Source organism: Marmota monax, unplaced genomic scaffold (assembly GCF_021218885.2).
Source record: "Marmota monax isolate L192 unplaced genomic scaffold, Marmota_monax_Labrador192_F-V1.1 WCK01_AAM20220418_F8-fsc00149, whole genome shotgun sequence".
Lineage (NCBI taxonomy): Eukaryota > Metazoa > Chordata > Mammalia > Rodentia > Sciuridae > Marmota > Marmota monax.
In genome coordinates, this window is record NW_026693170.1 from 2,560,183 (window position 1) to 2,587,010 (window position 26,828).

Genomic DNA, 26,828 nt, shown 5'->3' on the forward strand with positions numbered 1-26,828 from the left:
TTCTTTTTCTTAGTTCAATTTTATAGCCCACCCACCTCACACAGAGAAGACCCAAATTCCATTGCCCACACGGGACTTGGGTGAGAATTCTGTATGTTCTGCATAGGTAATCTTATTTTGGAATTGGCAGATACTTGGTATTCAAAGTCTTGCTCACCTAGACAAAACTAAAAATAGTTTCATTTGAATGCCCTGTTTTACTATTGGACTATGGGAATTTGGTACTTAACTGCTTATTTCCATCCTTTTGCTTTTTCAACCCAGGTTTTAGGTCCATAGCTGATAACAAATCCAGTTTTTTCATATTTTTCTTATCAGCTTTATTCCTGTATTTGAGCTCTAACATTTTTTGTCTAGGATGTCTTATTTTGCTTTCTTTCAGACTTGGCAACTGCACTTGGAAGGAGAGAATCAACTTCAAAACAGATCATTTTTGATGTGGAATCATCCCCTGGAGTAAAGATAGAAAGCTTGACAAGAGATGATCCTTGGCTATCTTCATGTGAAGAAGTTCATGATCATAAGGATCAGTTGAAGAAGCAACAGGAAAAGCAAGAGAGACTTTTTCAGGAAATGGCAGTCACTCAAAAGAAAGCTATTCATGAGAAGGTTTGCAAAAGTGATGAACTTGAGAAGAGTGATATAAATCCCAGCTTTCTTTCACTCCCAGTGATACCCATAAGAAACCATTTTCATAAACATTTGTCACATGTTAAAAAATCTCATTATAATTCTGTTGTAAACAGTCATCAGAAGATTAATGACAGTGAGAAATTACGTGAAAATAATGAATGTGGAAAACTCCCTCAGAGCATCCACCTTATTCAGTTTACAAGAACTCAAAAAAGAGATAAGTCCTATGAATTTATTGACACTATTCAACCTTTTAGCCACAGCGCATCCCTAAATATACATGAAAAAATTTATGCAGAAGGTAAGACCTTTGATTTTAAGGAATGTGGGCAAGTTTTGAACCATGACATATCCTTTAATGAACAGCAGAAAATTCCTGTTGAAGAGAGTCAGTATAAATGTAGTAAAACTTCTCAGAATTCATCCCTTGCTCAAAATATGAGAAATAATTCTGAAGAAAAACCTTTTGAATGTAATCAATGTGGGAAAGCCTTTAGCTGGAGCTCACATCTTGTTGCACATCAAAGAACTCATACAGGGGAGAAACCTTATGAATGTAATGAATGTGGAAAATCCTTCAGCCGGAGCTCCCACCTCGTTTCCCATCAAAGAACCCATACAGGAGAGAAACCTTATAGATGTAATCAGTGTGGGAAATCCTTTAGCCAGAGCTACGTGCTTGTGGTACACCAGAGAACTCATACTGGAGAGAAGCCTTATGAGTGCAACCAATGTGGAAAGTCATTCAGGCAGAGCTACAAACTAATTGCACATCAAAGAACACATACTGGAGAGAAGCCCTATGAATGCAGTCAATGTGGGAAATCATTTATCCAGAGTTATAAGCTTATTGCACATCAAAGAATTCACACTGGAGAAAAACCCTATGAATGCAATCAGTGTGGAAAATCCTTTAGTCAAAGTTATAAACTTGTTGCACATCAGAGAACTCACACAGGGGAAAAACCTTTTGAATGTAATCAGTGTGGAAAGTCTTTCAGCTGGAGCTCTCAGCTAGTGGCTCATCAAAGAACTCACACTGGAGAGAAACCCTATGAATGTAACGAATGTGGAAAATCTTTTAACCGCAGTTCTCACCTTATTATGCATCAGAGAACTCATACCGGGGAAAAACCCTATGAATGTAACCAGTGTGGGAAATCCTTCAGCCAGAGTTATGTTCTTGTTGTGCATCAGAGAACTCATACTGGAGAAAAGCCCTATGAATGCAGTCAGTGTGGGAAATCCTTCAGGCAGAGTTCATGTCTTACTCAACACCAGAGAACTCATACTGGAGAGAAACCCTATGAATGTAATCAGTGTGGGAAAACATTCAGTTTGAGTGCTCGACTTATTGTACATCAAAGAACTCACACTGGAGAGAAACCATTTACATGTAATCAGTGTGGGAAAGCTTTCATTAATAGCTCTAAACTTATTAGGCATCAGGCAACTCATAATGAAGAGAAATCCTATGAATATAACTAGTTTGGAAATTTATTCCATTTGTTTTTTAAAATTTATTTTAAGAAAGTGCATTTGGTGGGAAGGACTAGTGTAAAATGATGCATGTGGAAAACCTTTTAGTTAACCCTCTTTTATTGTATATCTGGAATTCCATTTTCAAGAAAGGGAGGAAGCTGTGAACTACATATTTTAACTTAGCAATTCCATGAGCAGCATCAGACTTGGCCCTTATGTACATCCTACAGATGTAATAAATACTGACCCTTTTCCTTGCAGATAGCACTCAGATCTGAATCTGAGAGACAAAACCAGTTAGGTAGACCTTTCTCCCCTCATAGAGTAAATCAAATGCTTGTTGTAGAGAAGATTGAAAAAGTGTCGTAGTTCGTAAAACTTAGGCTGGAAAACAGTTTTTCAGAGTATCATTCTACTACTTAAGTTCTCCATTAGATAGTTTGGGATCTGTTTTGTATGGTGCTTTGTTACAAGTGAAGATTTTATAAACATTAGGAAATTGGCCATGATACGAAATGAAAAACAGGACAAAAATACAGAAATTTTCTTTTCTAGAACCATAATGATTTTTGTGTATAGATTATAATTGAAAGGGATTATGGGTGCATCTAATTGATATTTTGGTTAATGTCAGGTTTTCTTTGTTTTCTGGAATTTATGCTGTTTTGCGACAACAAATGATATAATGAGTACAAGTTAGTCAAAAACAACAAAAGGCACAAAAATTACCACCTTGTTTGACCATTTAGGAAAGACTAAACAGCCAGATAGCAAAGATCCCTCAGGGTTCTGAAATTCCCATTTCATTTACCATGAGTAGGCTGCTCCTTAGGACTTGGATTCCCAGGAATGTTCTTTGTTGAAAATAATTCCTTGGGAGTAATGCATAATTGGAATTTAGACCAGAAAGGGTCTGTATGAGCAGTTGAGAACATGTGGGCAGTACAGGGAGTGAATGAGCTTATTTTCATATATTCAGAGCAGTATAAAGGAGCACTGTTTCTAAGTGGGTTTTTTCCTCCCCATGTTTGGTATTATTATTTTTTTCTCTGGAATGTGTTCCTAATGTGAGGGTCCCCTGAGTGTGTGTGTGTGCGCGCGCGTGTGTGTGTGTGTGGTGCTATTCTGGCCGAGTGCTCTTCATTTAAATTAAGCCTGCAAGAATGCTTTCTAGTCAAGCAAATTTTATAGGTACTCTTCAGTTTTTAAGATTTGTTTCATATACCTTCATGACCCTTGTCCCTGAATCATGAATTCTGATCCTGTAGGTAATCATATGCTGAAAGCCTCTGTTCTTAAGTAATAACAAAATAAATGGAGAGATGAACTGAGAGCAGAAAATAGAGGTAAATTCTTTGGAGAAAAGGAAGAAAACCTAAAGTGATATTTGGTAGGGGTAATTAGTAACATTCTGTCCCCATGAAATGACCCTTGGGAACCATCTCTTTGAGGAATAAGCCAGAGCATGTGCCAAACTTGACAGTGACAGAAAGTCTCAGGGGACAGTTGTTAATGGCGGGAAACCTTGCTTCTGTCCCAGGAGAATCGACTCTTAGTTCCATTCATTGACTTTTGGAAAGGACATGGAATTGTAGAAAATCTTAGTTTAACAATGAAACCTAACCTAAATAGTCTCTTCCCCCAATGATAAAGGCAAAGATCTCTGATTGTATAAATTAATATAAATACAGATGGGTTAAAAATTAGGGCTCTGAAGATTTCAAGTTTTGGAAGTGATTTATTCCAAAGAAATTTCTTCAGTAAATGAAATATTTCATCGACAATGTGAAATTTGTAAAACTGTAAAAACATTTGAAATGAGTATTTGTGTGAGTGGTTGTGTGTGTGTGTGTGTGTGTGTGTGTGTGTGTGTTTTCCGGCTACCTGGCAAGGTTGAATATGTGTGTCATGTTTGTGTCATAAATGTATCAGTTCTTAGGTGGTGATTATGGTTGCCAAGTGTTTGAAGTAAAATAGATTTTAATAATTAAAAATTTGGAATAATTTTCTGTCATTTATTTAATAATTTTCCTTTGCAAGAAAGGTGTGATAATTCCAAAATGATCAATCAAAAATAAAGAGAAGTATCAACATACCAAAAATATGAGTTAAATTTCTTAGCCTAAAGTTTAGGGCTAAGAAAGGGTATTCAATAACTTGATTTTAATTACACACACATGACTGTGTATACATTCACACACAGACTGAGCATCTCTAATCTGAAAATCTGAAATCTTAAATGCTCCCAAGTCTAAAACACTTTGGGTGCCAAAATGATGCCACAAGTGGAAAATCCCACTTGTGGGATTTGTGTGACAAGTTACAGTAAAAGTGAAGGCATACTTAAATTACCTAAGTTATAGTGTAAATTGTAAAATTGTCAAGTGTCTGTGAAACAAATGAATTTCATGTCTAGACTTGGGTCCCATCCCCAAATACCTCAGTATGCCTATGTGAATATTCTAAAATCTGCAATTCAAAGTACTTCTGGTCCCAAGCAATTTGGATAAAAAATATTGGAACTCTGTACATATTTTACAGGCCAGATTTCATTTCTTTCATTTTACTCAGTATAATTGGAAATAAAAGTGATGGAAGTGTTTTTAATATCTGGATGTTAAGAAATCCTCTTCTAGAACTAATTTTTCAAAGAGTAATTCAAAACTGAATTTAAAACTGCCTAGGAATTATCTACAACCATACTGCACTAATAAAACATGTGTAAAGTAAAAACTGCCCAGGAAGCAGGAAGGTGACTCCTCCGACCAGAAGCTTTTCCTTTGGTTCTATATTTGGTTAGTTCACATTTTTCTTCACCACAACTTGCCTTTTGAGAGGACAAAGGACATATTGACTCCTGCAACACACTTTATGGCAGTGTGAAACCCTAAGTTTGTTAATTTCTGAACTTTCTGCATTGTTGAAAAATGTCAAGGATATGCCATTAACCTGAATTGCTAGTTTATTTAAAAGTGACAATAATATGTACAGGTGATCATAAGTGGATCTGTTGAAATTTTAATAGTTGAGGAAAAGGTTAAATAGCACAACATCTACAAAAAGGCCAGAAGTTTTTTCCTGATGAAATTTCAAATTCATTTATCTGGTGTTATCATTCTCTAATAGTTGTATGAACATTCCATTATTGATACTCGGTATATGTATTATTATGTTGCCCAAGGGTAGAGGGAGTTGCAATCTTTTTAAATAATCTCATGCTTTAATTAGATGCAAGTTCAGTTTGCTGATAGTATTGATCATCTAGATTTGTATGTAACACATCAGTTCCGAGATGTGTACCCAAGAAGTAGAGCACTCAAGTCACCACAGCTTCCCCCATGTGGTGCAGCCTCAACCTGTGCACAGGCATCCTGTGTCCCACTAAGGAAGATAGGATGATGGGATGGGAAGACAGCATGACACTGGGGTATTGTTCTCTGCACTGGATAAAGTCTAGTTGTACGTTTTGTTTTTTATTTAAAAGGAAGACTAATGTTTCTGACTTTAAATGAAACTAAATTGTGGCTTTTTGTGATTATGTATGAGACACTCAAATTGTTTAGAAAACATTGAATTTAAAAACTTTTTAAAGTAAAATATGGTGACTAGGTTACAGCTCAAGTTAAACTGTAAACAGCAACCCTTACAGGCTGAGCAGCCTCTCAGGTCACATCTTAACCTGTGGACCTATCTATTGTGCAGCAGGTGATATGGAGCCAGGGCTCTTTGGTGAGCAGCTTACCTTAAGGCCGAAAAATTAAAATGGACTCAACATTTATGGCCAATAAGTAACACTCTCAGAGACATCTGTGTCATGTTTTTTAGGCCACAGGGGCAGGAACGCTGATCGTTGAGAAAGCCTTAGTTATGGACACATGGGTCAGGCTAGGTCTGCAGGATCAAGAGTGCTAAAGTGCAAACTGGGATTCTGATAGTTCTCACAAAAGACATTTAATATTGATCAACCCAAAGTGTCCTGCATGAAAGTTGTTAGCAGTTATTGTTATATAGTCTCTGTAGGAAATGGAACCTTTTCCAGACTGATTGCAAACTGTGGGTGTTTTCACACATTGAAAGGAGCACCTAAAGGTATAGATTATCGCCCCTTATTATCTGGTACTAAAGTTGACCTCTTCATTACTTGTCTTTAGTGGGTAGGTGTGTGGGCTGCATGAGGATATAGATGTGATTAATAAACAGACTCAACTCCCTTGGAATATTTGGTCATGGTTATCATTGAAGAGATGGGTAAAATGTTAACAGGGCCATCCTTTGCTCTTTGTTAAAACGTAGGAAGAAAACAAGGATGAAAAAATTTTTTTAATGAATATAGCTCATCCCAGCACAGTGGGGTAGGTATGGGGCAGACAAACATAAATTCATCATTCAGGAGACAAACCTTAAGGGGAAGAAATACAGATAACAGATGTAAAGTAGTAGATGGCCAAGGGAAGATTAGGGACTCGGTGTTTTTAAAATGTCAAATATAATTATTCCTGCTTCCTGCTCCTCTTCACTCCTGGTCCAAATCCTTGCTCATGAGATTCTCGAATATTTAGAACACAAAGAGTCATATGCCATATAATGACACTTCAGTCAGTGACAGGCCACATGTACAATGGTGGTCCCTTGAGATACCTCCTAGTGACATCGTGTAACTACACTCTATGATGTTGGCAAAAGGGCAGAATCACGTAACAATGCATTTCTCAGGACATACACTGATTTTTAAGCATCACATGACTCTGGGGAATAACAAGGAGTCGGCATTAAAATAACAGATAATTTAGTTCAGTGTGAGGTAGGATAGAGGGAATGAGGATGGATAGAAAGGAGACTAACAGGCAAGATAAAAGAAAGTAATCTTAAATCCTAGAAGTTTCACGCGCACTCCCACCTTTATTCCCCAAGCCTGTTTCCTCCAGATCAAAATTCTTAAAAAGCCCTGAATCTTAGAGTATCGTGAGTCTAGTTAGTTGATACCTACATACATTGCCAGCTCTCTTTAGATTAAATAAAGCAGAGGGAAATTATTGTGAGACTTATGCAGAGCCATAAGATATGGGTATATATCAAACATTATCAACTGAATGACATCAGCTCTTGATCCTGAAAGAACCAGACCATTGTGACCAGCCCTGTACACCATGAGAATTGAGCTCCCCAGCTGACATCACTCGCCCCCACATACTTCTAAGTCTCACTGTTTACAAAATTCCCTTTAAAAAGAAGAACCCACGATCACCAAAGTGTGGAGTGCCCTCAATCCTTCTCACTTTGGGTGTGTATCCTGCTCTATTTCTTGCTTTCTGGAACAAATCTTGCTTTCCTAAGTGAATCTTTGTTCATGCCTCTTTTGACACACTCTGAAATGCCTTTCTGTGGCATAAGTCAAGAACCTGCCAGGGCCACTGAATTTGGTACATGCCTAGAGGCAGAGGATCTCAAGTTCAAAGTAAGCCTCAGCAACTTAGTGAGGCCCCAAGCAACTCAGCAAGATCCTGTCTTAAAACAAAATGGGCTGGGGATGTGACTCAGTGGTTAAGCGCTTCTGGGTTCAACCCCTGCCCCCCACCCCCAAACCCTGCCAGGGCTAAGTTGAGATCCCCTTCTCCCAACAAACCTTTTCATTTTCATGGATGGTTCTTAAACCTTGCCATGCATCCAAATAGAGGAAGGTAACTTCCTTTTACAGAGATTTTTTTTTGCATCCCTGGGGCTCAAGGAAATTCACAATGACTCTCCTGATCCTAGAACTACAGCATGAGAACCATAGCAGCAGTTGGTTTTAAGTGTTTGAGAGTGGAATTAATTTACATTAATTTGCTTTTTCTTAATGTTAACGAAGTTGAATGTGGTTATTAGTCATCTGCAGGTACTCTTTGGATAAATGCCTGCTCATGTGTTTTTGCCCGTTTTCTAATTTCTGATTGGATTGTTTAGTTTTGTTCCATTAAGTTATTTGTATATTCCAGACACTAGCCCTTTATTTAACATATGATTTTTTGGAAACAATAATTGCTTGGAAACCAATTTATTTAGGTTGTGAATTTATAAAGATTGTGCCCCTGTGGTCTTCATGGTGGGATGTGTGGTTTGTAAATTTTTTCTTCCAGCCTGTAATTTGTCACTTCACCTTCTTTACAGCATTTGTCTGTTGGAGCCTGAGGAGACCGCGCACCGCAGAGGGTTGTGGGAAATGTAGTCCGGGCCCTTCAGAGGCGCGCACTTCCGTTTCGGGCCACCGCAGGGCGGTTTCTTAAGTTCTGGCGAGTTTAGGTGGAGACGTGAGCCTGTCTCCCTGTGTTATGGCGGGGTGGGGGTGGTCTTTGTCTCTCAGGGACAGTCTGGTCTCTAGCAGTTGGGGGAAGAGGCGGCCTGTGCGGGAAGGTAGGAGCCAGGCGGTTTCGACGAGCGAGGGCTGAGGAAGAAGCGTTGGAGGAGGCGGCCCGCGGGCAGCACTTGGACCTCACACTTGGAAAGGGCACTTTGAGGTCGCTCTGCACCTCCGCTTTGAGACCGGCGTCTCTCAATTAGGAGACTCAGAGCCCAACAGTGGGGTGTTGATGCTGCCTTCCGTTCTTTCAGGGGGGCACAAGTTGATTTCTCCTATTCTTTTCAAAGTTATTATGCCTTGTGCATGTTATAGGCGATGCTTGGCCCGTCTGGTTGCTGGCTGTGGTGTTTGTAGTTCAGTGCAGCGCCCAGGTTGGATTCCGCTATCAATCGTCACACAGCACGGGAGAGCCCAGCTCAGAATTCACATCTTGAGACTTGATTCTCATTCTTCTCTCCCGAAAGTCTCAGTGAGTGCAGTCCTGTAGGCAGTGCAGTGTCATGGACCTTTCTCTCTGGGTCTTGTAGGGCCCTTGAAAGTAGTAGTAGGGACAGATTATAGGAAGGGGTAGATTACATCCATCTAGCACCTGAGATTTCCCCCTGTGCTGGGAATTGTGATTAAATCATCTTACTGTTCATTTTTGTTCCACAGCGTGTCTTCTTGGGACTGTTCCCAGAGAACTGCATTGAGGAAGAAGAAATAACCATTGGACTCTTGATATTAGAGCTCTAAGTGAGTAGAACTGTAGTTTCTTGTTGTTTTGTGGCAATGCCAGCTCTTGCCAAATGGTAACCAGCTTTCCTGACCTCATTCTTCATCCCATGGTTTTTGCAAAAGCCCTTCTAAGCCCCTTGGTTGCTTTCCCCCCAGAAGTGGGTTTCTTCTAAGGGTGGAGAAATTTCCAGCATCTGTGTTTAGTGTATTCTCTCCATGGCTCCTTCTGGTGGTTCATTTGATCAGTAAGTCACTCATGGTTACTTTCAGGGTTGTGTTAGGGAAGAAGTGATGACAGTGACCGCAGTGGTATGCATTAGCTGAGGGCTTATTATGTGCCAGGTATTATGCTAAGGCTGTCACTGCTGTACCCCTTGTTTCTAGAACAGCCTATAGCATATAGTAGACCATTAGTAAATGTTTGAATGAATACATACATATCTGTTTAATTTGCTGAGCAGCTTTGTAAGTTAAGCATCCTTAGGCTCATGCGACAGATGAGAATGCCGAGGCTTACAAAATGATAAGAAACTTAGTATGACCTGAACAGAAATCAGGGGGTTTGCATTTGCACTTCCTTCTGTATGCATCTCATCTCATATCTTTGCACAGCTGATTTATTTTCATGCAGTCTTAGAGTCCACCTTTGACACCTGATTTAATGTTCCCTTTCTCATCCTGCCACCTATGTTCCATCTGACAGAATATACATTCTGATCAGTAAACAGGAGTCAATCATGTTCATTTTGTTTTCTTTATTACTCCTTTTTTGATCAAAGGTGTCCTTACCTGCTGACTCATTTCTCGCTAGCTGCCTGCACTGATGAGATGAGCTGGATTCAAAAGAGTTGGCTGCAACATTAAGCTAAGAAAACATCAAGAAACCACACAACACATGGACATGAGTTTCTCAGATTAAGGGCAGGATGGCTCTGCAACCTTAAGGCGTCAGCTTTCATGCTGGACAGCGCTAGAAAGAGAGCGTGCACCTGGAATCTTTATTTTTATAGGAGGGACACACACAAAGGAGCTTAGATGGAGTGTTCTTCACCCAATAAGGCAGGGGATAATGTTTCAGAGGTGGAGTCTTGCTTTGTGATGTCTTGTGGTCAGCAGATTGATTGACATCTTGGCAAGTCACACCCATCTCAGGTGCTGTATGGGATCACAGGCAGAGGGAGAGGAAAGGCGCAATTGTATTGCACAGCTGAATCGGCGTGCAATGCCAGACCTGTCCCCTCATATAGCTCTAATGCACATAGCTCACACACACAATCCATGGATGGCTCGCGACTCTCATTAACAGAATACAAGCACCATGAGTGCTATTACCCTATACATCTTATTTAACTATCCTATTCATCTTATTTACTGCAGTATCCCCAGTGTTTCCTGTGGTGTCCAAGATTTAGCAAAGCACTGAATGTATGTTTGTTAAATGAGTGAATGCTTATATTCTTAGGTTAGTGCTGGGTTGGATGAATAACAGGATAATAATTTATTGAGGATTTTCTATGTGCCAAGTACTAGACTGTGTGCCCTGTTCACATTTGTGTGTGTGTGTGTGTGTGTTTCTATGTGTGTGAGAGAGAATTCTTTCAACTCTGCAACAAGAATCATTACTTCATTTAACAGAAGAACAAACTATTAGAGGTTTATGTCACTCTTCCAGTGTTGAAATAAACTAACTATAAAGTGACTGAGCCAGAATTTGAATCCAGGCTTTTAACAGCTCCAGTATTGAGAGACAAGAACTTTAGCTTTCAAAATCCTATTTCTTCTTTCACTATATTGATTAGTAACTTCATAATTTACCTGTTTCTCTCGAACTTCAACTCCAGACTCATATTTGATTTCTCCTATTCATCTCATGTAGTTATTCATCTAGTCTTGTTATTTCTACCTTTGCAATGACTCTTGCTCCAATTACCACTCTACCCCACTGCCTCTGTTCCCAATTATTTCTTTTTCTTTTCTTTGGTACCAGGTATTGAACCCAGGGACACTTAACAACTGAGACACATCCCCAGGCCTTTTTGTTTTTATATATATTTTTTGAGACAAGTTCTCACTAAATGCTGAGTTTTTTAGGGTCTTGGTAAGTTGCTGAGGCTTGCCTCGAACTTGGGATCCTTCTGCCTCAGTCTCCTGAGTTGCTGGGATTACAGGTGTGCACCCAGCTCACCCCCAGTTTATTTCCTCTTTTTGGCCATGTTTTGAGTTCCACATGATCAAGGACTATATCTTTCTTGATATCCAAAGCATCTGATACATTGAGTTTCAGCACACACCTGTGTCTTCCCAACTAGAATGTTTGCTACATAACAGAGTCCTTTTCCTATTCCCCATTGTATTGCAAACACATTCAGCATAGTACTTAGCATGTGCTTTACTAAATAAACAAACGGGGGAATAAATCTATTTTATTCTAAAAGTGGTATCAAAAGGATCCAGGTATCAGCAGACTGAGTTCAGGTTATTTCCATTCTCCCATTTAGATATATTGAATACCTGATATTTTCCAGGAGCAGACTAAATCTCAGCTTTCATAGAACTCACATTCTAGTGAGTACAGAAAGATAGTGAGCCAAAAAAAAAATAGTTGGCACATTAGATGAGTTTCGTGGAGAAAAAGGAAACAGAGCCTGGGTTTTGGGAGTGCTGGCAGAGGGGCCTGCAATGTTAAGTGAGAAAATCAGGAATGAATTTCACTTAAGCAGGTGGTCCTTGGACAGGGATCCACAAGAGGTGAGGGCTATGGACACCTGGGAAAAGAGTTGTAGGTGAGGGAACAGTAGTGAAGGCGCAGAAGTGGGTGCACAACTGGTCTATTAAAAGAACAGTCAGGCTGGGCATGGTGGCACATGCCTGTAATTCCAGCAGCTTAGGAGGCTGAGACAGGAGGATTGCAAGTTCAAAGCCAGCTTCAACAGTGGCGAGGTGCTTAGCAGTTCAGTGAGACCCTGTCTCTAAATAAAATACAAAATAGGGCTGGGAATGTGGCTCATTGACTGAGTGCCCCTGAGTTCAATCCCTGGCACCCTCCTACCCTCCAAAAAAAGAACAGTCGAGGGCTGTAATTGTTACTCAGCAGTAGAGCACTCATCTAGTATGTGTGAGGCACTGGGTTTGATCCTCAACACCACATAAAATTAAATAAATAAAGATATTGTGTTCAATTACAACTAAAGAAAATTTATATATATATAAAAGAACAGTCAGGAGGCCACAGGGGTCTTAGTGGAGTGAGGAAGAAGAAGAAGAAACAGGAACTCAATTTTTGGGAGGCCAGTGTAGGGTTTTTTGGCCATCGTAAGGTCTTTGGTGAAAGATTTTTGAGAGAAGTAAAGGCTTTGGCTGGAGAAGTAACATGACTTCAAAAATGACTGACTGCTGTGTAGGAAGTGGACTGTGAGGGGCCGGCAGCAGAAGCAGATAGACCAAGTTGCAGGCCAGCGGGGTCATTCAGGCAAGGGAGGGTGGTGATTTTGTAGATGGTCATAAAAGAATGTCAGATTCTGGTTCTGATTTAAAGGTATTTGGTGATTAATTGAATGTGAAGTGTGAGACAGAGACCTCAAGGATCACTCCAGATTATTGGCCTGCTCATTTGAAAGGGAGAAGTACCTCTAGAAGCAACTCTGGAGATTGGTTTTAGCCATGTTAAGTTTGAGGTGCCTTTTAGATACACAGGTGGGCATTGAGACACCAACCTGTAGATGATATTTGAAGCCATAAGGTGAGATGTGATTACCTCGAGAGTGAATGTACACAGATGGAGAAGATTTCATCAACTCAATCTAGAGGCAGTCCTGACTAGTAGAGATCACGGATATGAAGAAAATTCACAAGGAGATTTTTGTAAAACTGGGAGCTTCAGGGAACCATGAAAATTAGCCAGTCATAGGAAGCTGGGTCAACTTAGCAAGTGCTACTTGAAAATATGGTCTCTGGACCAGTTGTGTCAAATCACCCTGGAAACTTGTTAGAAATTCAGATTTTGGGGCTCCATGCAGGGCCACCAAATCAGAATCTTTGCAGTTGAATTCCTGCATTCTGTTTTTGTAATCATGATGATTATTAAACATGTGAAGTTTATAAAGCGCAGTCCTACAGGTTCCTGAGTATGTGAGTTTCAGTGACATTTGGCAAGGAGGTCCTGTTGTAGATCTGGACTATGCTCTTCCCTTTGTCCTCTGTGGAGGAAGGAAGGTAGCCGTATTCCATACTTGCTTCTGAACAATTCCTGGAAATATGTCAGAACATGAACAATCAGAAAGGTGCTCCTTAGAGTAGGCTGAGCGAAGGCCTGATACAGATGGTTAGAATGAAGGTGGAGGTTTGAGCTCCTGAAGTGGTCAAATTCAGGGAGTCTCTTAGAGTGGACAGCCCAAATATGTGGATCTGTTCATCTGAACTTGTCCTTGAGGTTTGAATTTTGAGAGAAAACAGGTCAGGCAAAGAGGTAAGGGAGGGGCCTCATGCTCAGTGTCTGCATTGCAAACTGGCCAGCCCCAAGCTGGTTCTAAAAGTTCTGTTGACCTCCATGTCATATCCTGTAGATGGAATTGCTTAAGTGAATTCAACATGACAGACCCATGTAAGGGAGAGAAGGCAAATAAAGCAAGACAATCCAATCCCCTGGATGATAAAATACTTAAAAGGAGTGGCTATGTGGAAGGTGATAACCATCAATTTAAACAAGGTGTTACTAGATCCCAGAGTGACAGTTGATTCTGGTGGTGTCAGGAGATATTTCACTTGGAAAAGGAGTTGTTGAACTGAAGTCCATGGGTATATAACTCAATGTGTTCATGAAATTGAGCAGGAAAAGAAGGTACATGGTTTAATTGAAGATTATTTTTTTCTTTAATTATGATTGCAGGTAATAAACTATATAGTATTAGCAATACCTGTGATTTTGTTAACCATCTAAATCATAAAGATATTTATATCATTCTCTAGTTTCAGATATTTTAAACCATTGTTCAGACTCATTACTTTTGAAATTAATTTGTTCTTCATATTTAATGTGCTGATGAAGCACATACTTGGTGCTTTAATACTTTTGAAGGTTGTATTTCAATATTAGCTTTTTAAAGAATTCTGTGTATTTCATTTTATGCATTTAAAACATTTTTTTCTGAGAAGTCCATGAGTATTACCAGACTACCAAGGGGATCATGGCACCAAAAAGGTTTAAAACTCTAATTTAGAAAGCAGTGACTAATCTGTATCCTGAATTTTAGGATCCTTTTGAGGATCAGGGTGTATTTTATTTTTTATAAGCCCCACAATATTGCATTAATAAAGCTTTTACATTCTCAGTTTTTCTTCAAAGGACATAGGTTCCATATGTTCGCAGGATCTCCCAGCCTTCTGATGGGGCCCCAGGCCTCACAGTTGCTAGACCTTCCCAGTGACATATTTGGAACTATCCTCAGCCATCTGCAGCATTCTGGGCCCCTTGGACTATGAGCCACTGCTCCCCGCCCCAGCAGATGTCACAGCTTCTCAGCAGATGTCCTGGAGCCTACTGAATGAGTAGTTCCCTGAGGTGCCCTACTGGGGAGCCTAAGCTTTGGGGCCCAGAGGAAAGGACTCAGACAAGGTATAAAATTCCCTTTTGAGCCCACAGGTCCCCAGAGCCTGGGGACCAATCAGGTACTCTGCCTTCAAATGTCTGCTGGACCAGCATGGTCAGAGTTTGGAGAAACCCAGGAATGAAGAAGGCCTGGGTCTTCTGTTTCCCCAGTTTAGGAAGATGAGAGAATAAATAAAATCATTGCTGCTCCGAGAAAACCTAGGAAAAGAGACCATGGAGATTTTGACCTCCTGCCATGAGGAAAAGGGTGAGAAAAAATTAAGGGGTGGGGAAGGGAGAATTCCAGCTGGGTGTGGAGGGAAAATTAAGTGACTGGGGAGTCGCCTGGGTTGGGAAGAAGCCAGTCTGTGAAGTGGCACCTCCCCAGGTGCCTGCGGAGTCTGGGAGGTTGAGGCAGACGCCAGCCTGCTCCCCTCTCTTCCTGCAGCTCTTCCTTCTCAAGCCCCAGCCCTTTCCCAAGACAGCAAAGACCAGAGCAAGTTCCAGGTGGGTTGAGTTTTCTTTTCTTTCAGGAATACCCCCTCAGGCATCAGAAAGTAAACCTATCTCCCTCCCTTGGTTAAAGGAAAAAGAAAAAAATTATTGGGTGAGTACACCTCATTTCTCATTGCATTTGTCCACAAACAACTATGTGAGAGAGACGGTATGATCCTGTTTTAGAGATGAAGAAATGAGTGGTGAATCTTGGAATAATTGAACCCAGGTTAGAATGACTCCGTCATCTGCCTCTGAACTACAATAATAGTTTCATGGTGGGGCCTGAGAGGCAACTCTCCAAATAACAGGTCCTGCTTCTCTGCCTGGGTTCTTCTCTCTGGGATGTTTCTCTTATTCATTTATAGATATAATAATCTCCATGGGTTTTAGTCAGCTTTTGTTTTGCTGTGACCAGAATACCTGACAAGAATAATTTAGAGGAGGGAAAGTTTATTTAGGGCTCACAGTTTCAGAGGTCTCGATCCATAGATGGATGACTCCATTGCTCTGGGCCCAAGGTGAGCCAGCACATCATGTGGGAAGGGGCCAGCAGAGGAAAGCTGCTCAGATCATGGCAGGTTCAGGAAGCAGAAAGGGGTGCTACAGGGATTGGCAGGAAGAACAACCCTCCTCCAGCCATTCCCTACCTGTCTGCAGTTACCAACAGTCAGTCCATTCAAAGTAGGATGGACGATTAGGCTACAGTTCTGATAATGCGATCATCTTACCTCTAAATTATATCTGCATTAACAGGAATAATTTAAGTGTCCCCTTGTGGGGGGACACCTCATATCTAAACCATAGCACCATGTAATATCTGCTACCAAAAAATACCCCATGAACTGTTAAAAGACAACATATTGGGGCAAAAAATATTTCATCTACAACAAGGTTTTAATATTCTCATTTTTAAAAGATGGGTAAAAATAAACACCTAAGCATTTTTGTTTAGGAATGAAGAAAAAGAGAAAAACAAATGATCAATAATCATGAAAATATGATCAGCTCTCATTAATTAGAGTGATGCCAGATTGAAGCGAGTTGTGATTCTTTTCCTAGCAGGTGGCCTAAGATTTGAAAGACCAGTCTTCACCGTGTGGAGTGTGGAGAAACAGGTGCATCTGCACAATAGCTGGGTCATTTCAGCCTTTCTCTAGTCCAGATTTCCCGTTCTAAGAATTTATTTTACAGAGTGATTGCTGAAGCATTCTTTATAACAGATTAAAAAAAAACTTGGTAGGAGGGACTCTGTGTTCATGCATTGTGTTGGTGGTGCATTATGGTTTTATTCATCTGTCACCTAGATCCTAAGCTGCTATCAAGGGAGGTAAAATAGATGAAAATATTAGGATGTGGAAATATGCTTTATTCTGGTCAGTTTTTCCAGAAAGTTCTTTTGTGTTTATGGTTGGCTGTGTGTCATTTTCGTGGATCACACTCTATTTCATTTGATGTTTTTTTCTGTTAATAAGTTCTTTTTCTGCCTAGATGTCTATTATTACTACTTTACTTATTCACTTCTCTTTAAACTCCCGTTAAATAGAGAATATAACTTCTGGATCTATCTTACCTGTTCTTTAACTTTTTTTTTTTTGCAATTTTCCATTGTGCTCTAGGAGCCCAGGAGCCTGCCCTGCTTCTCCCCCCACTTTTTTTTTTTTTTTTTGTCCCAGTGATTGAACTCAGGGGCATTTGACCACTGAGCCACATCCCATGCCTACTTTTTATTTTATTTAGAGACAGGGTCTCACTGAGTTGCTTAGCGACTCACCGTTGCTGAGGCTGGCTTTGAACTTGTGATCTTCCTGCTTCAAACTCCCGAGCCACTGGGATTACAGGTGTGTGGCACCACACAGGGCCGTGCTTTCCATTTCATTGGCTTGGTGTTCATTCATTCTGCTGTTTAGTTATCTCTTGAGTTCTTTTTACCCTATTCATAGCAGAATCTTTAAAAAATATTTTATTATACATGAACACAATATCTTTATTTGTTTATTCAGTTTTATTCATGGCAGAAGAGCATGGCGAGAAAGGCAGCGATGGAGATGGTGACCAAGAAGCAGAGAAAGTGAGGGGGGAGCCAGGAGAATAAGATATAATCCCCAAGGACAGGCCCCCATGATTTACTCTCCACCTGCCCACAGTTACCACCCAGAAGTCCATTCAAATTAGGACAGACTGATTAGATTACATCTCATAATCTGATCATTTAACCTCTGAATATTAGCGCAGGAGTTTTTTTGGGGGGCAACTCATATCCAAATCATAACACAATTCATGTTCTTCCTATTTTCAATTCCAAGGTGTCTCAGTACTAAACACTTTGGCCGATATGATTGAAGAGGGTGTGTGGCTGAGATCTATTGTATTTTACAGTTCCCTGGATAGTAAGTGTGATAAGCACCTTGTCGTGTTTATTGGCAGGTCTGTATCTGTATTTTCTCTTCTCTGATATCTATTGAAATGCTTTTGCTCATTTTTTTACTTATTCATTATCACAGTTTCAGTGGCTCTTTCAATAGCAGGGTTGATAACAAACGTATCAAAAGTGAAAAGTTGTTTATTAGGTTGTAATTGAAATTATTGGCACCAAACATTAATAAACTTGATTTGACTTGCCAAATTGAACAAGTTTCTGTTTTCTTGTCTCCTTGGTGATCCCAAATTTATCTCTGTATAGTGAATGTTTGTGTTCATGATGCTTCTTCACATTTTAGGAGCCCTTGACCCTCAAGGATGTGGCTGTGGTCTTCACCCAGGAGGAGCTGGGGCTGTTGGACTCTGCCCAGAGGAAGCTGTACCAAGACGTGATGCTGGAGAACTTTAGGAACCTGGTGTCTGTGGGTGACGGGAACTTCTGTGGGTAATTGACACGAGTTTATTGCTGTGTTCTTATTCCCCGGAAGGAAGATGTTTATGGTCTTTAAATCCTTTTTAAAATAAAACTTAGTTTGGGCCTGTAACAAACTGCTGTGAGACTGGGTGACTTATAAACAATAGACACTTACTGCTCACAGTTCCAGAGTCTGGAGTCTGGGATCAGGATGCCTGCATGGTTCGGCTTTGGGTGAGGGTCCTCTTCCATGTCGCAAAGTGCCAAGTCCTCATAGTATTTTCACATGACAAAAAGGGGTAAGGGAGTTTTCTGGATCTTTCTGAGGGCACTTAGTTCTATTTATGAGGGTTCCACCTTTACACCCTTATGACCCAGTTACCTCCCCCAATCTCACCTCCTAATACCATCCCACTGGGGTTTAGGATTTCAGCGTGAGCTTTAGAAGGACAAACACATTTAATCCACTGCACTGTTACAAAGCAGTTTAAAAAAAATTTTTTTGTAGTTATAGATGGACAGCATGCCTTTATTTTATTTATTTTTTATGTGGTGCTGAGGACTGAACCTAGTTCCTCACACTTGCAAGGCAAGCACTCTGCCACTGAGCTACAGCCCCAGCCCCATAAAACAGTTTTATTTGGCCAATCCAGTCCTGAATATTTCCCTTGTTTACCCTTCAGAGGCCTGAAGTTCATGGGATTAGGATTGCATTTTCAGATTATTGTTTGCTTCGCCAAAATGTACCTAAGCCTTACATCTTTTCAGTGCAACAACCTTTTAAATCTGAGAAATTATCACATGTGAACAAGACAGGGAGACCTGGGCAATGGATAGAGAGACTCCAAGAGATGCATATTTAGGTGAGAACAAGAAGCCTAGAGCTCTTGGAGATAGCATCCTGGCTAGGCGTGGGTGGGCAAGCAGGTGATGGCCCTATGGCTTCACTTATCCTACTCACTTCCTCTCTTCAGGGAATGGCAGCTCAGAGTGGATCCACAATCTCTGGACTTTCTTGACTCTGATAGAAACAGCCAGACATTATAAGGCAAGTCAGAGGCAGAGAGACCATTATAAAATATTGAGAGTTCTCTGATGTATTTCTCATTTGATTCTAGTACTGTACAAGTCCCTGGTTATAAAATTCTTGTTACCTGAACCCTAAAAGATTTTTAAAAAATAATGTCAGAAAACCTGGGCAAATTTTTAAAATCACCTGGGACTGTTTGGTAAATATGACAGTCAGGTAGCTCACATGCAATAACAGGCACATGTTGAGTATTTTGTGTCTTCGTGCCCTGATGGTACTGTGTGGAGTCCTTATTAGCCGCCTCAGAGGGTGTGTGGCTGGTGCACTTTGCAAGATTTAGTGCTTTGTTCCCTCCCCAGTTTCACTCACATGACCAAATTTAGAGTTACCCCCAGGAGGCAGTGTAGGGAGAACCCCTAGTGAGGCTCTGAAGCCATACTTCCAGTGCCATCTCCATCACTTCCCCAAACTATGGTGGAGTCATGTGCTAGGCTATGAACCCTTTCTTTGCTGAGTGTTGGCTTCCTCATCTGTAAAAGCAAGATCATATGGGTTCCTAGTTTGTGTTCTTGGGAGGATTCAGTAAGTCAATGCATAATGATGAGGAAGTTTTTCAGCTAACATTTTAAATGCAAGAGAAATTTAACTAGGTGTCCTGCAATTAGGCAATACATTTTTTAAAGGTGTTTTTAGTTGTTAATGGACCTTTATTTTATTTATTTATTTATATGTGGTGCTGAGAATCGAACCCGGTGCCTCACACATAGGCAAGCGCTCTACCACTGAACCACAACCCCAGCCCCAGTCAATAAAATTTATCAAATAAAACTAACACTGAAGCAAGCAACAACTTGTAGGAGACCAACAGTGTTGATTGTCAAAAGCAAATTGATCCAGGCTTCTCAGTATTGAATGATAATGGGTTTTTAGAGGACACTCTTTTATGTTAGCGTCCTTTTAAAATTGTGATTTACTTCAGGATTATTTGAATATGGATTGGAATAAACTATGTATTTTTCAATAAATGGGAATTTAAGTAGGATACAAATTAGATAAAACCAAGGTTTTAATTTGGTTTCAAGGTAATGAGGGTTTTACGTTTAGGCAGGAAAATAATTGGGATTTTTTGTTAGTTTTTGTAGTACTGGGGACTGAACCTAAAGACATATCTCTAGCCCTTCTTTTTTTAAACACATACAAATTTTATTTTAAATAAACTTTAGAATCAGAATTAAATTGATAAATGAAGTCATTTGTTGTAAAAGTGTTATTTTTACATCCATCTTGGAGAAATATTATTTCAAACTAAAAAAGTAGAAGCATATCATTTGCCAGTATTTTAAAAAACATGTTAATATACAAATTAGTTTTAAAGTACTTGAAAAGTAAGGAGAAAGCAAATAATTCATTTTTCTCCATTTTGTACTATTACTACAACAACCTTTAAAGACACAATATTAGTGAATTTTGGACAATAAAATCTACAAAGCCAGACTGCTGGCAGAGGAAACAACAAACTGTAAGTTAAAAGATTCATAAACAAGCATTTATTCAGGAAATACAATTACTAGAGTCCTTGATATTTCAATGATCATTCCACATTATAAAATATTCACAACACGTATTCTTTTAAGTCTATACCAAGTCATGCTGACATTCTTTCGAGGTAAACCATAACTGTTTCTTCTACTAAATGCTATAATATCCATGTTAGTTGTAAACAAAGTACTTGAGTCAAACTACTTAAGTACTTGAACAAGAAAAAATTAAAAATAAAAAATCCTAAAAATTTAGAAGAGGAGGAAAATGATAAAACAAACAAACAAACCTCACCCCACGTATCTGAAACAGCAAACTTTTAATGAGCCCACTGTAATCTAGTATTACAGTAAAGGATAAAGTGACCATATTAAAACAGCATGTAATTATCAATGACAATACTTCTCATCTGTAATTTTTAAGTATGCTTTTTCAAATACATAAACACTATTTTTGTAAGTTTTAAAGGCAAATGGGGAAGAAAGATAAAACATTAAAAGTTAAACTACTAGACTTTTTTTTTTTTTGAGAGAGAATTTTAATATTTATTTTTTAGTGTTTGGCGGACACAACATCTTTGTTTGTATGTGGTGCTGAGGATCGAACCCGGGCCGCACACATGCCAGGCGAGCGCGCTACCGCTTGAGCCACATGCCCAGCCCCACTACTAGACTTTTTAAAAAAGAAAAAATTACTTTCCAATTAAGAAATGCCAAGTACTTTTTATTCCTAAAGAAATTACTAAGAAATGTAATCAATCACCAAGTAGCTACAAATTGAAGTATTCTATTCTGATACTTGCAAACAAAACTATTGGTTCTCAACCCTGGATGTCCAGTAGAGCCCTCTGGAATGTGTTTTAAAAATGAGTGATCCTGATTTAGTTGTTATGGGAGGGGACCCAGGCATCAATATTTTTTGAGCTTTGCAGGGTATTTTAATATGCAACTAAGGTTGAGAATCAGAGTCAACTCATTTTGAAGTAATAAGAAAATTAAAGGAAAATATGGAGGGGGGATGGTTAACATTTGCAATTTATAAATCAAGCACTAATTATATACTTACTATCTGCCTAGCTTTATTCACATACCATCACATACCAGACCACCTTTGTACATTTTTGCTACTGAATGAACTATTCTATGGTCAAGATTTAAAATTCTGAAATATACTATGAAAACTACATTAATGAAAACAAACTATTGTACTCATGCTCAATAGTACCAAGCAAAATCACTGTATTTGGCTCCTTAAGCAGTCTTTATTGTAAAAATTACAAATAGGTGCCAGCCCACACAAAGAACAGATTGTGGATTACTGCAAAAGGAAAAAAAAACCCAGCTTACTTAATTTACTGAGTTTCAACACTTAAAAAGATTTAGCTTGGCTGAAAGTTCTGAAAGAGCTGAGACATTCAACCAGGAAGCTAAAATTTATAAGGAAATGTTGATGTATCCTAAAAGCTATTGTAGCTGTATTAAAATAAGATTTCTTCTGGGTTTATTTACCCTGTAATGCAGGAATACAAGCATAGCAATAATATTACTGTTTTTATATACACCAATACTTCTCTTTAATATATAAAGCTTTATAAACAAATACCTCTAATAATTTTACAATTAAATTAAGTCCATAATTATTCTATCCTACTTTGGTCCCAAACTTTAAAAACACATCAATTAATTTTGAAAATAATTAATTTTGATAAATAATAATGCTGACTGACTTATATTCTGAAAAATTCACTGAAAACTGGAATAATCTTTTAAGACTCACATTGCTCACAAACATGCAAAAAAAGGTATATAAATTTCTACTCTTCCTAAAGAATTACAATGCCCCTTTTTAAATATCAGATCAATAATTATGCCAAATTCTTGTTTTTTTCCAATCCATTATCTTCTTTATAGCATGTCATTCACAATTTTTTGAAAAGTTCAAATGTTCTTATGAGCTGTGACTGCAAATGAACTATTTAATTTCAGCTTTTATGAAGACCTCAGTCACAGGCATATACTAATAGCTGCCATTTAGTAAACTAGTGACATCCAGGGGCCAAATGACATAAAGTAACTGTCGGGGCGCCCTGAACAGGAGTTACGCACACATCTTTAAGTCCTGAGCAAGGAGGTACTGGACTTGCACTGCACCCACTGCAATGCATGTGGACTTGCCTCTGCTGGGATACAAGGGTGCAACTTTGGGACTGGGCATCACCCAATGGGGTTGAATTACACCCCCCTGTTTGTTGTTTGGCTAGAATGTTCCATGGAATAGCTCCCCTCTCTCACCAGCCTCCAGTTTTCTCTCACCCCCTCCCTTTTCTCTCGCTCTTCCTTGGGGAGCTTGTGGCTGGAGGTGGGGAAGCCATCCTGATGCCCAGAAAAAGGCATTTTCTGGGTCTGCATGGTCATTTTGTGTCACCCCACATTCAGCCAAGTGACCCCACTTCAGTAGCCCATGCTGGATAGGGCTACAAGTAACTTTAAAAATTTCCACTAATCCAACCATTTTAATATGAATGAATTCCTACTCATTTTGACAATCTACACATTCGTAACAAGTCACTTCATAGTTTTTACAGATCTTAAACATCCTCTTTTTCCTATTTAACATTGATTCTTTAAACTGACCTAGTAAGATGTATAACTTGAGACTCGTGAGTTTAAAGGTATTACTTTTTCTTCTTTGTTTCTGCTAGTTTCCACCATAAATTAACTGGCTCATCTCTAGGCATGGAAAGACCAAACCATGAGAAATGTATTTAAATAAAAACGATTAGATAGCCTTAAAAAATTTGCAAGATGAGCTCTGAACCTGTTTTGCATTTATACTTTTTGATATATTGAATACAAATAGAAAGGAATAATCATTAATGCTAATAGTCAAGTCACATCCTTTTGCCTCACTGCTCAAATATTATGAAATACATATTTTAGCAATGATTGTTTCAGTGTTTAAAAACTCATTTTTATAAATCAGTATAAATGAATATGCATTATACATGCTTTCTTGTAAATTTGGCATAATTATTGATCTGTAAAGGAATTTCAGAGGTTAAAAAAATAGTAAGCAGGAAGTTTTGGAGAACTATTAATTTTAAATAAGTAGCCAAATGAAGAAAACATTCTTCTTAAAAAAAGATTAAGAATGTAAAATTTGAATATTAGAAAAGCATTTTAAAAATCTGTAACAACTTATGACAAAAATTGCATTTAAAAAAGGAAGACAGAATTGCCCGCAGCACTTTTTTTCTTGTCAGAAAAAAGCATATGCATCTCTAGAACCATAAAGGATGTTAAAATAGGCATTTATACAATGTCAAGGAGGATTTCGCCGGAAGTTTGTGTGTTTTTTATTATTATTATTTTACAATCATCAGCATTGTGGCCATCAGTAGGTCACAAGTAAAACTTCTTTAGTTAAAAAGCAAAATGGAAAATAAAGTTTTAAATGCATTGGGTCCGTTGCCTGCATTTGCAGGTCTCATTTTTTCAAAGCGTGACTCCATTTCTCCTAAGACCATGGCTGTTCACTGCACTACTACCTTAACCTTTCCTTGGGCTGCTTTCAGCAATTCTTCAGCTTTTTCATGACATTCTCCTTCCACGCTCACTCCATGAACAGAAAGGAGCTGATCTTGTTTGCAGCCCCCATGCCTATCCGCTCTTCCACCTGGAATTTTTCGAGATACATAGATTGGACTGTTTTGTTCCTTGTCTCCCATAATATTGAACCCAAGGCCCTCTTCTGTTTTGTGTAGCTCAACAACTCTAGGATGAGAATATCCTTCACTGACCGCACAGGCAGCGACAGGAGCCTCTGCAGTTGCCTTAGCTCTCACTCCAGGACGGCCACTGATATCCACAGCCTCACAGACATGTTCATAAGCCTCAGGACTGCTAAGTTGTGGAGACCGGCCTTGAACTCATGATCCTTCTGCCTCAGCTTCCCAAATAGCTGAGATTATAGGCATGCACCACTGTACCCTGCAAAAAAAGTTCATTTTTATGCAATACATATAGTATTTGAAAGGAAATAACAGTGCCAGAGACTTGATCTTAAGTAGTTGAACAAAAAGTGATAGAGGAGCCCAGAGGGGCAAAATGTTAAGTCATACCCTCTTTCTAGATCTGTGTTTTACTCTTTTTATCAGTTTCTACAATTCATTGATCTGATTGCCTCCCTTAGTCTCCTCATATCCTATGCCGTGTTTCCCCGTCTTTCATAGAAGAAGCCTTATGTTTATGTCTCATTGCTCAGAATTGTGTTCCATGACAACCTGTAGATTTGCAGAATACTAAGAATGTATTCCCCCCTCCACCGCCAGGATTAGAGAAGAGCTACTCAGGGCAAAGGGGTTATGACTGACTGCTCCATGAGCCGGCCAGTAGCATCATCTGCTTATATGTGTTTCCTGGCCCAGGAGCTCTAAATCGTCTCCTGTTCTTGAAATCAAGATGCAGAAAAGGGAAGAATGTTCCCATTATGTGAAAAATATTGTATTCTTTTTTTCTTGTAGTTGTAGATGGACAGAATGCCTTTGTTTATTTTTATGTGGTGCTGAGAATGGAACCCAGTGCCTCACACATGCTAGGCAAGTGCTCTGCCTCTGAGCCCGAGTCCGAGTCCCAGCCCCAGCGTGAGTTTACTGTTTTTAAATAACCACGAGACTTGGTATTGAACAATTGTTACAAAGTAATTTGTGAGATGCTCCATCATGGTTCATGATTTTGGCTGGGAAGCACTATTTTAGAGGTACAGTGAATATTTAGAGCTACGGAATATTTCATTCTTCTGTGTATGTTTAAAATGTTTCATAGTAAAAGGTATGAAAAATTTTATTGTCCAGAATAAAAATCAAAAGCAGAACATGTTTTTATTTGCTGGTTGATTCCAACCTTCACCAAATCACCTGATAAAAATCCTGGTCTCACTGCTTTCCATATTCCTAAAACACTTAGTTGTTTTTCTGATACCAAGAAGAGGGTACTAGGTGATAGAATACTTGAACAAAATGATTTCAGAGTTTTATATATTTATCTTTTTTACATATAATAATTCCTTGACATTAACACAGTTCCTTTCAGAGGCCTGGTGACCTATAGTTCATAAGAAGAAATTCAAGTCAAGGAACAGCTGAAAGCTTTTGATGATTCTGCTTTATAACTTAAAGTTCAGGATGGGGGTGCCCAGGGTTGTGGCTCAGTGGTAGAGCCCTTGCCTACCATGTTTGATCCTCAGCACCACATATAAATAAATAAGCAAAATAAAGGTATCATGTCCATCTATAACTAACAAAAACAACAAAGAAACCCTTAAAGCTTGAGATGCTTTTTTGTGGATTCATGCATTTGGAATGGATGCCAGGTAATACTGTCAAGGGTTCTGTATGGGAGCAGTGGTGCACACCTGTAATCCCTGCCGCAGTCTGGCTGGGCACAATCAGGAGCCACTTGTCAAAAGAAACTAACTTTATTTTTAGAACCACACACGACAAACAAAATAGTCTCTCAGGAAAAAACCCTCAGAGCCTCAACTGCCACCACCGGCTTTCCCCAAGCCTCTCTCTCCCACACAAGCTTCTCTCCACCTCCCACAATCCTCCTGCTCTTGAGGCCGATTGGCTGGGTCACGTGGGCGGAGCCAAAAAAGTCCCCCAATGAGCAGCTCCGTGGTCTGAAAGGGCAGGGAAACAGTCCAATGAGCATCACCGCAGAGGAGCCAATCAGCTAGATGTTGCTGGGGCCGAGGAGCCAATCAGCTAGATGTTGCTGGGGCCGCTGTGAGCCAATCATCAGCCAGCAGCTGGAAGTTTGCTGGCAGCTGGAAGTTTGCTGGGGCCCCTCAGGCTGTGGCTCTCAACATCTCCCCCTCTCTGTTTAAACAACAAGCATGTGGCTTAGGGACCGTGCCTGTTAGGCAGTCCAATTCAACATATGGTCCTTACCCGTCATCGGATGAACTGACCTCTAGGCGTCAGCCTCCTGTCTTAGGTTGGTACCACTGCAATTGGATCATACCCGTCACTGACTACCGGTCCAGCATACAGCCATACTTGTGGATAGGCCTTTGCACCTGTGGGGGGGTGAGGTTCTTTGCCTCACCTCTATTGGCCCCCAAATTTTAGACCATCACTAGTAGAGGAGGATGCAAAATGCCATGACATTAAGCC

General features: G+C 39.6%; 1 protein-coding gene across 10 annotated transcripts in view; it reads left to right on the plus strand.

Annotated features, from left to right (window-relative positions):
• Positions 1-18,218, plus strand: part of Znf180 (zinc finger protein 180) — a 34,905-nt gene extending 16,687 nt beyond the window's left edge. The window contains exons 5-10 of one of the 10 annotated variants that reach the window (XM_046455631.2): positions 383-8,921; positions 9,107-9,187; positions 14,498-14,780; positions 14,925-15,021; positions 15,202-15,260; positions 17,969-18,218. In XM_046455631.2, the coding sequence (XP_046311587.1) occupies positions 383-2,121 (1,739 nt within the window). In that variant the 3' untranslated portion in view covers positions 2,122-8,921; positions 9,107-9,187; positions 14,498-14,780; ... (1 more) ...; positions 15,202-15,260; positions 17,969-18,218. Of the gene's footprint in view, positions 1-382; positions 8,922-9,106; positions 9,188-14,497; positions 15,022-15,201; positions 15,261-15,286; positions 15,361-17,968 lie in introns of all 10 variants that reach the window. The other 9 variants (XM_058582964.1, XM_058582970.1, XM_058582965.1 and 6 more) reach the window with 9 other exon arrangements.
• The last annotated feature ends 8,610 nt before the right edge of the window (positions 18,219-26,828 follow it).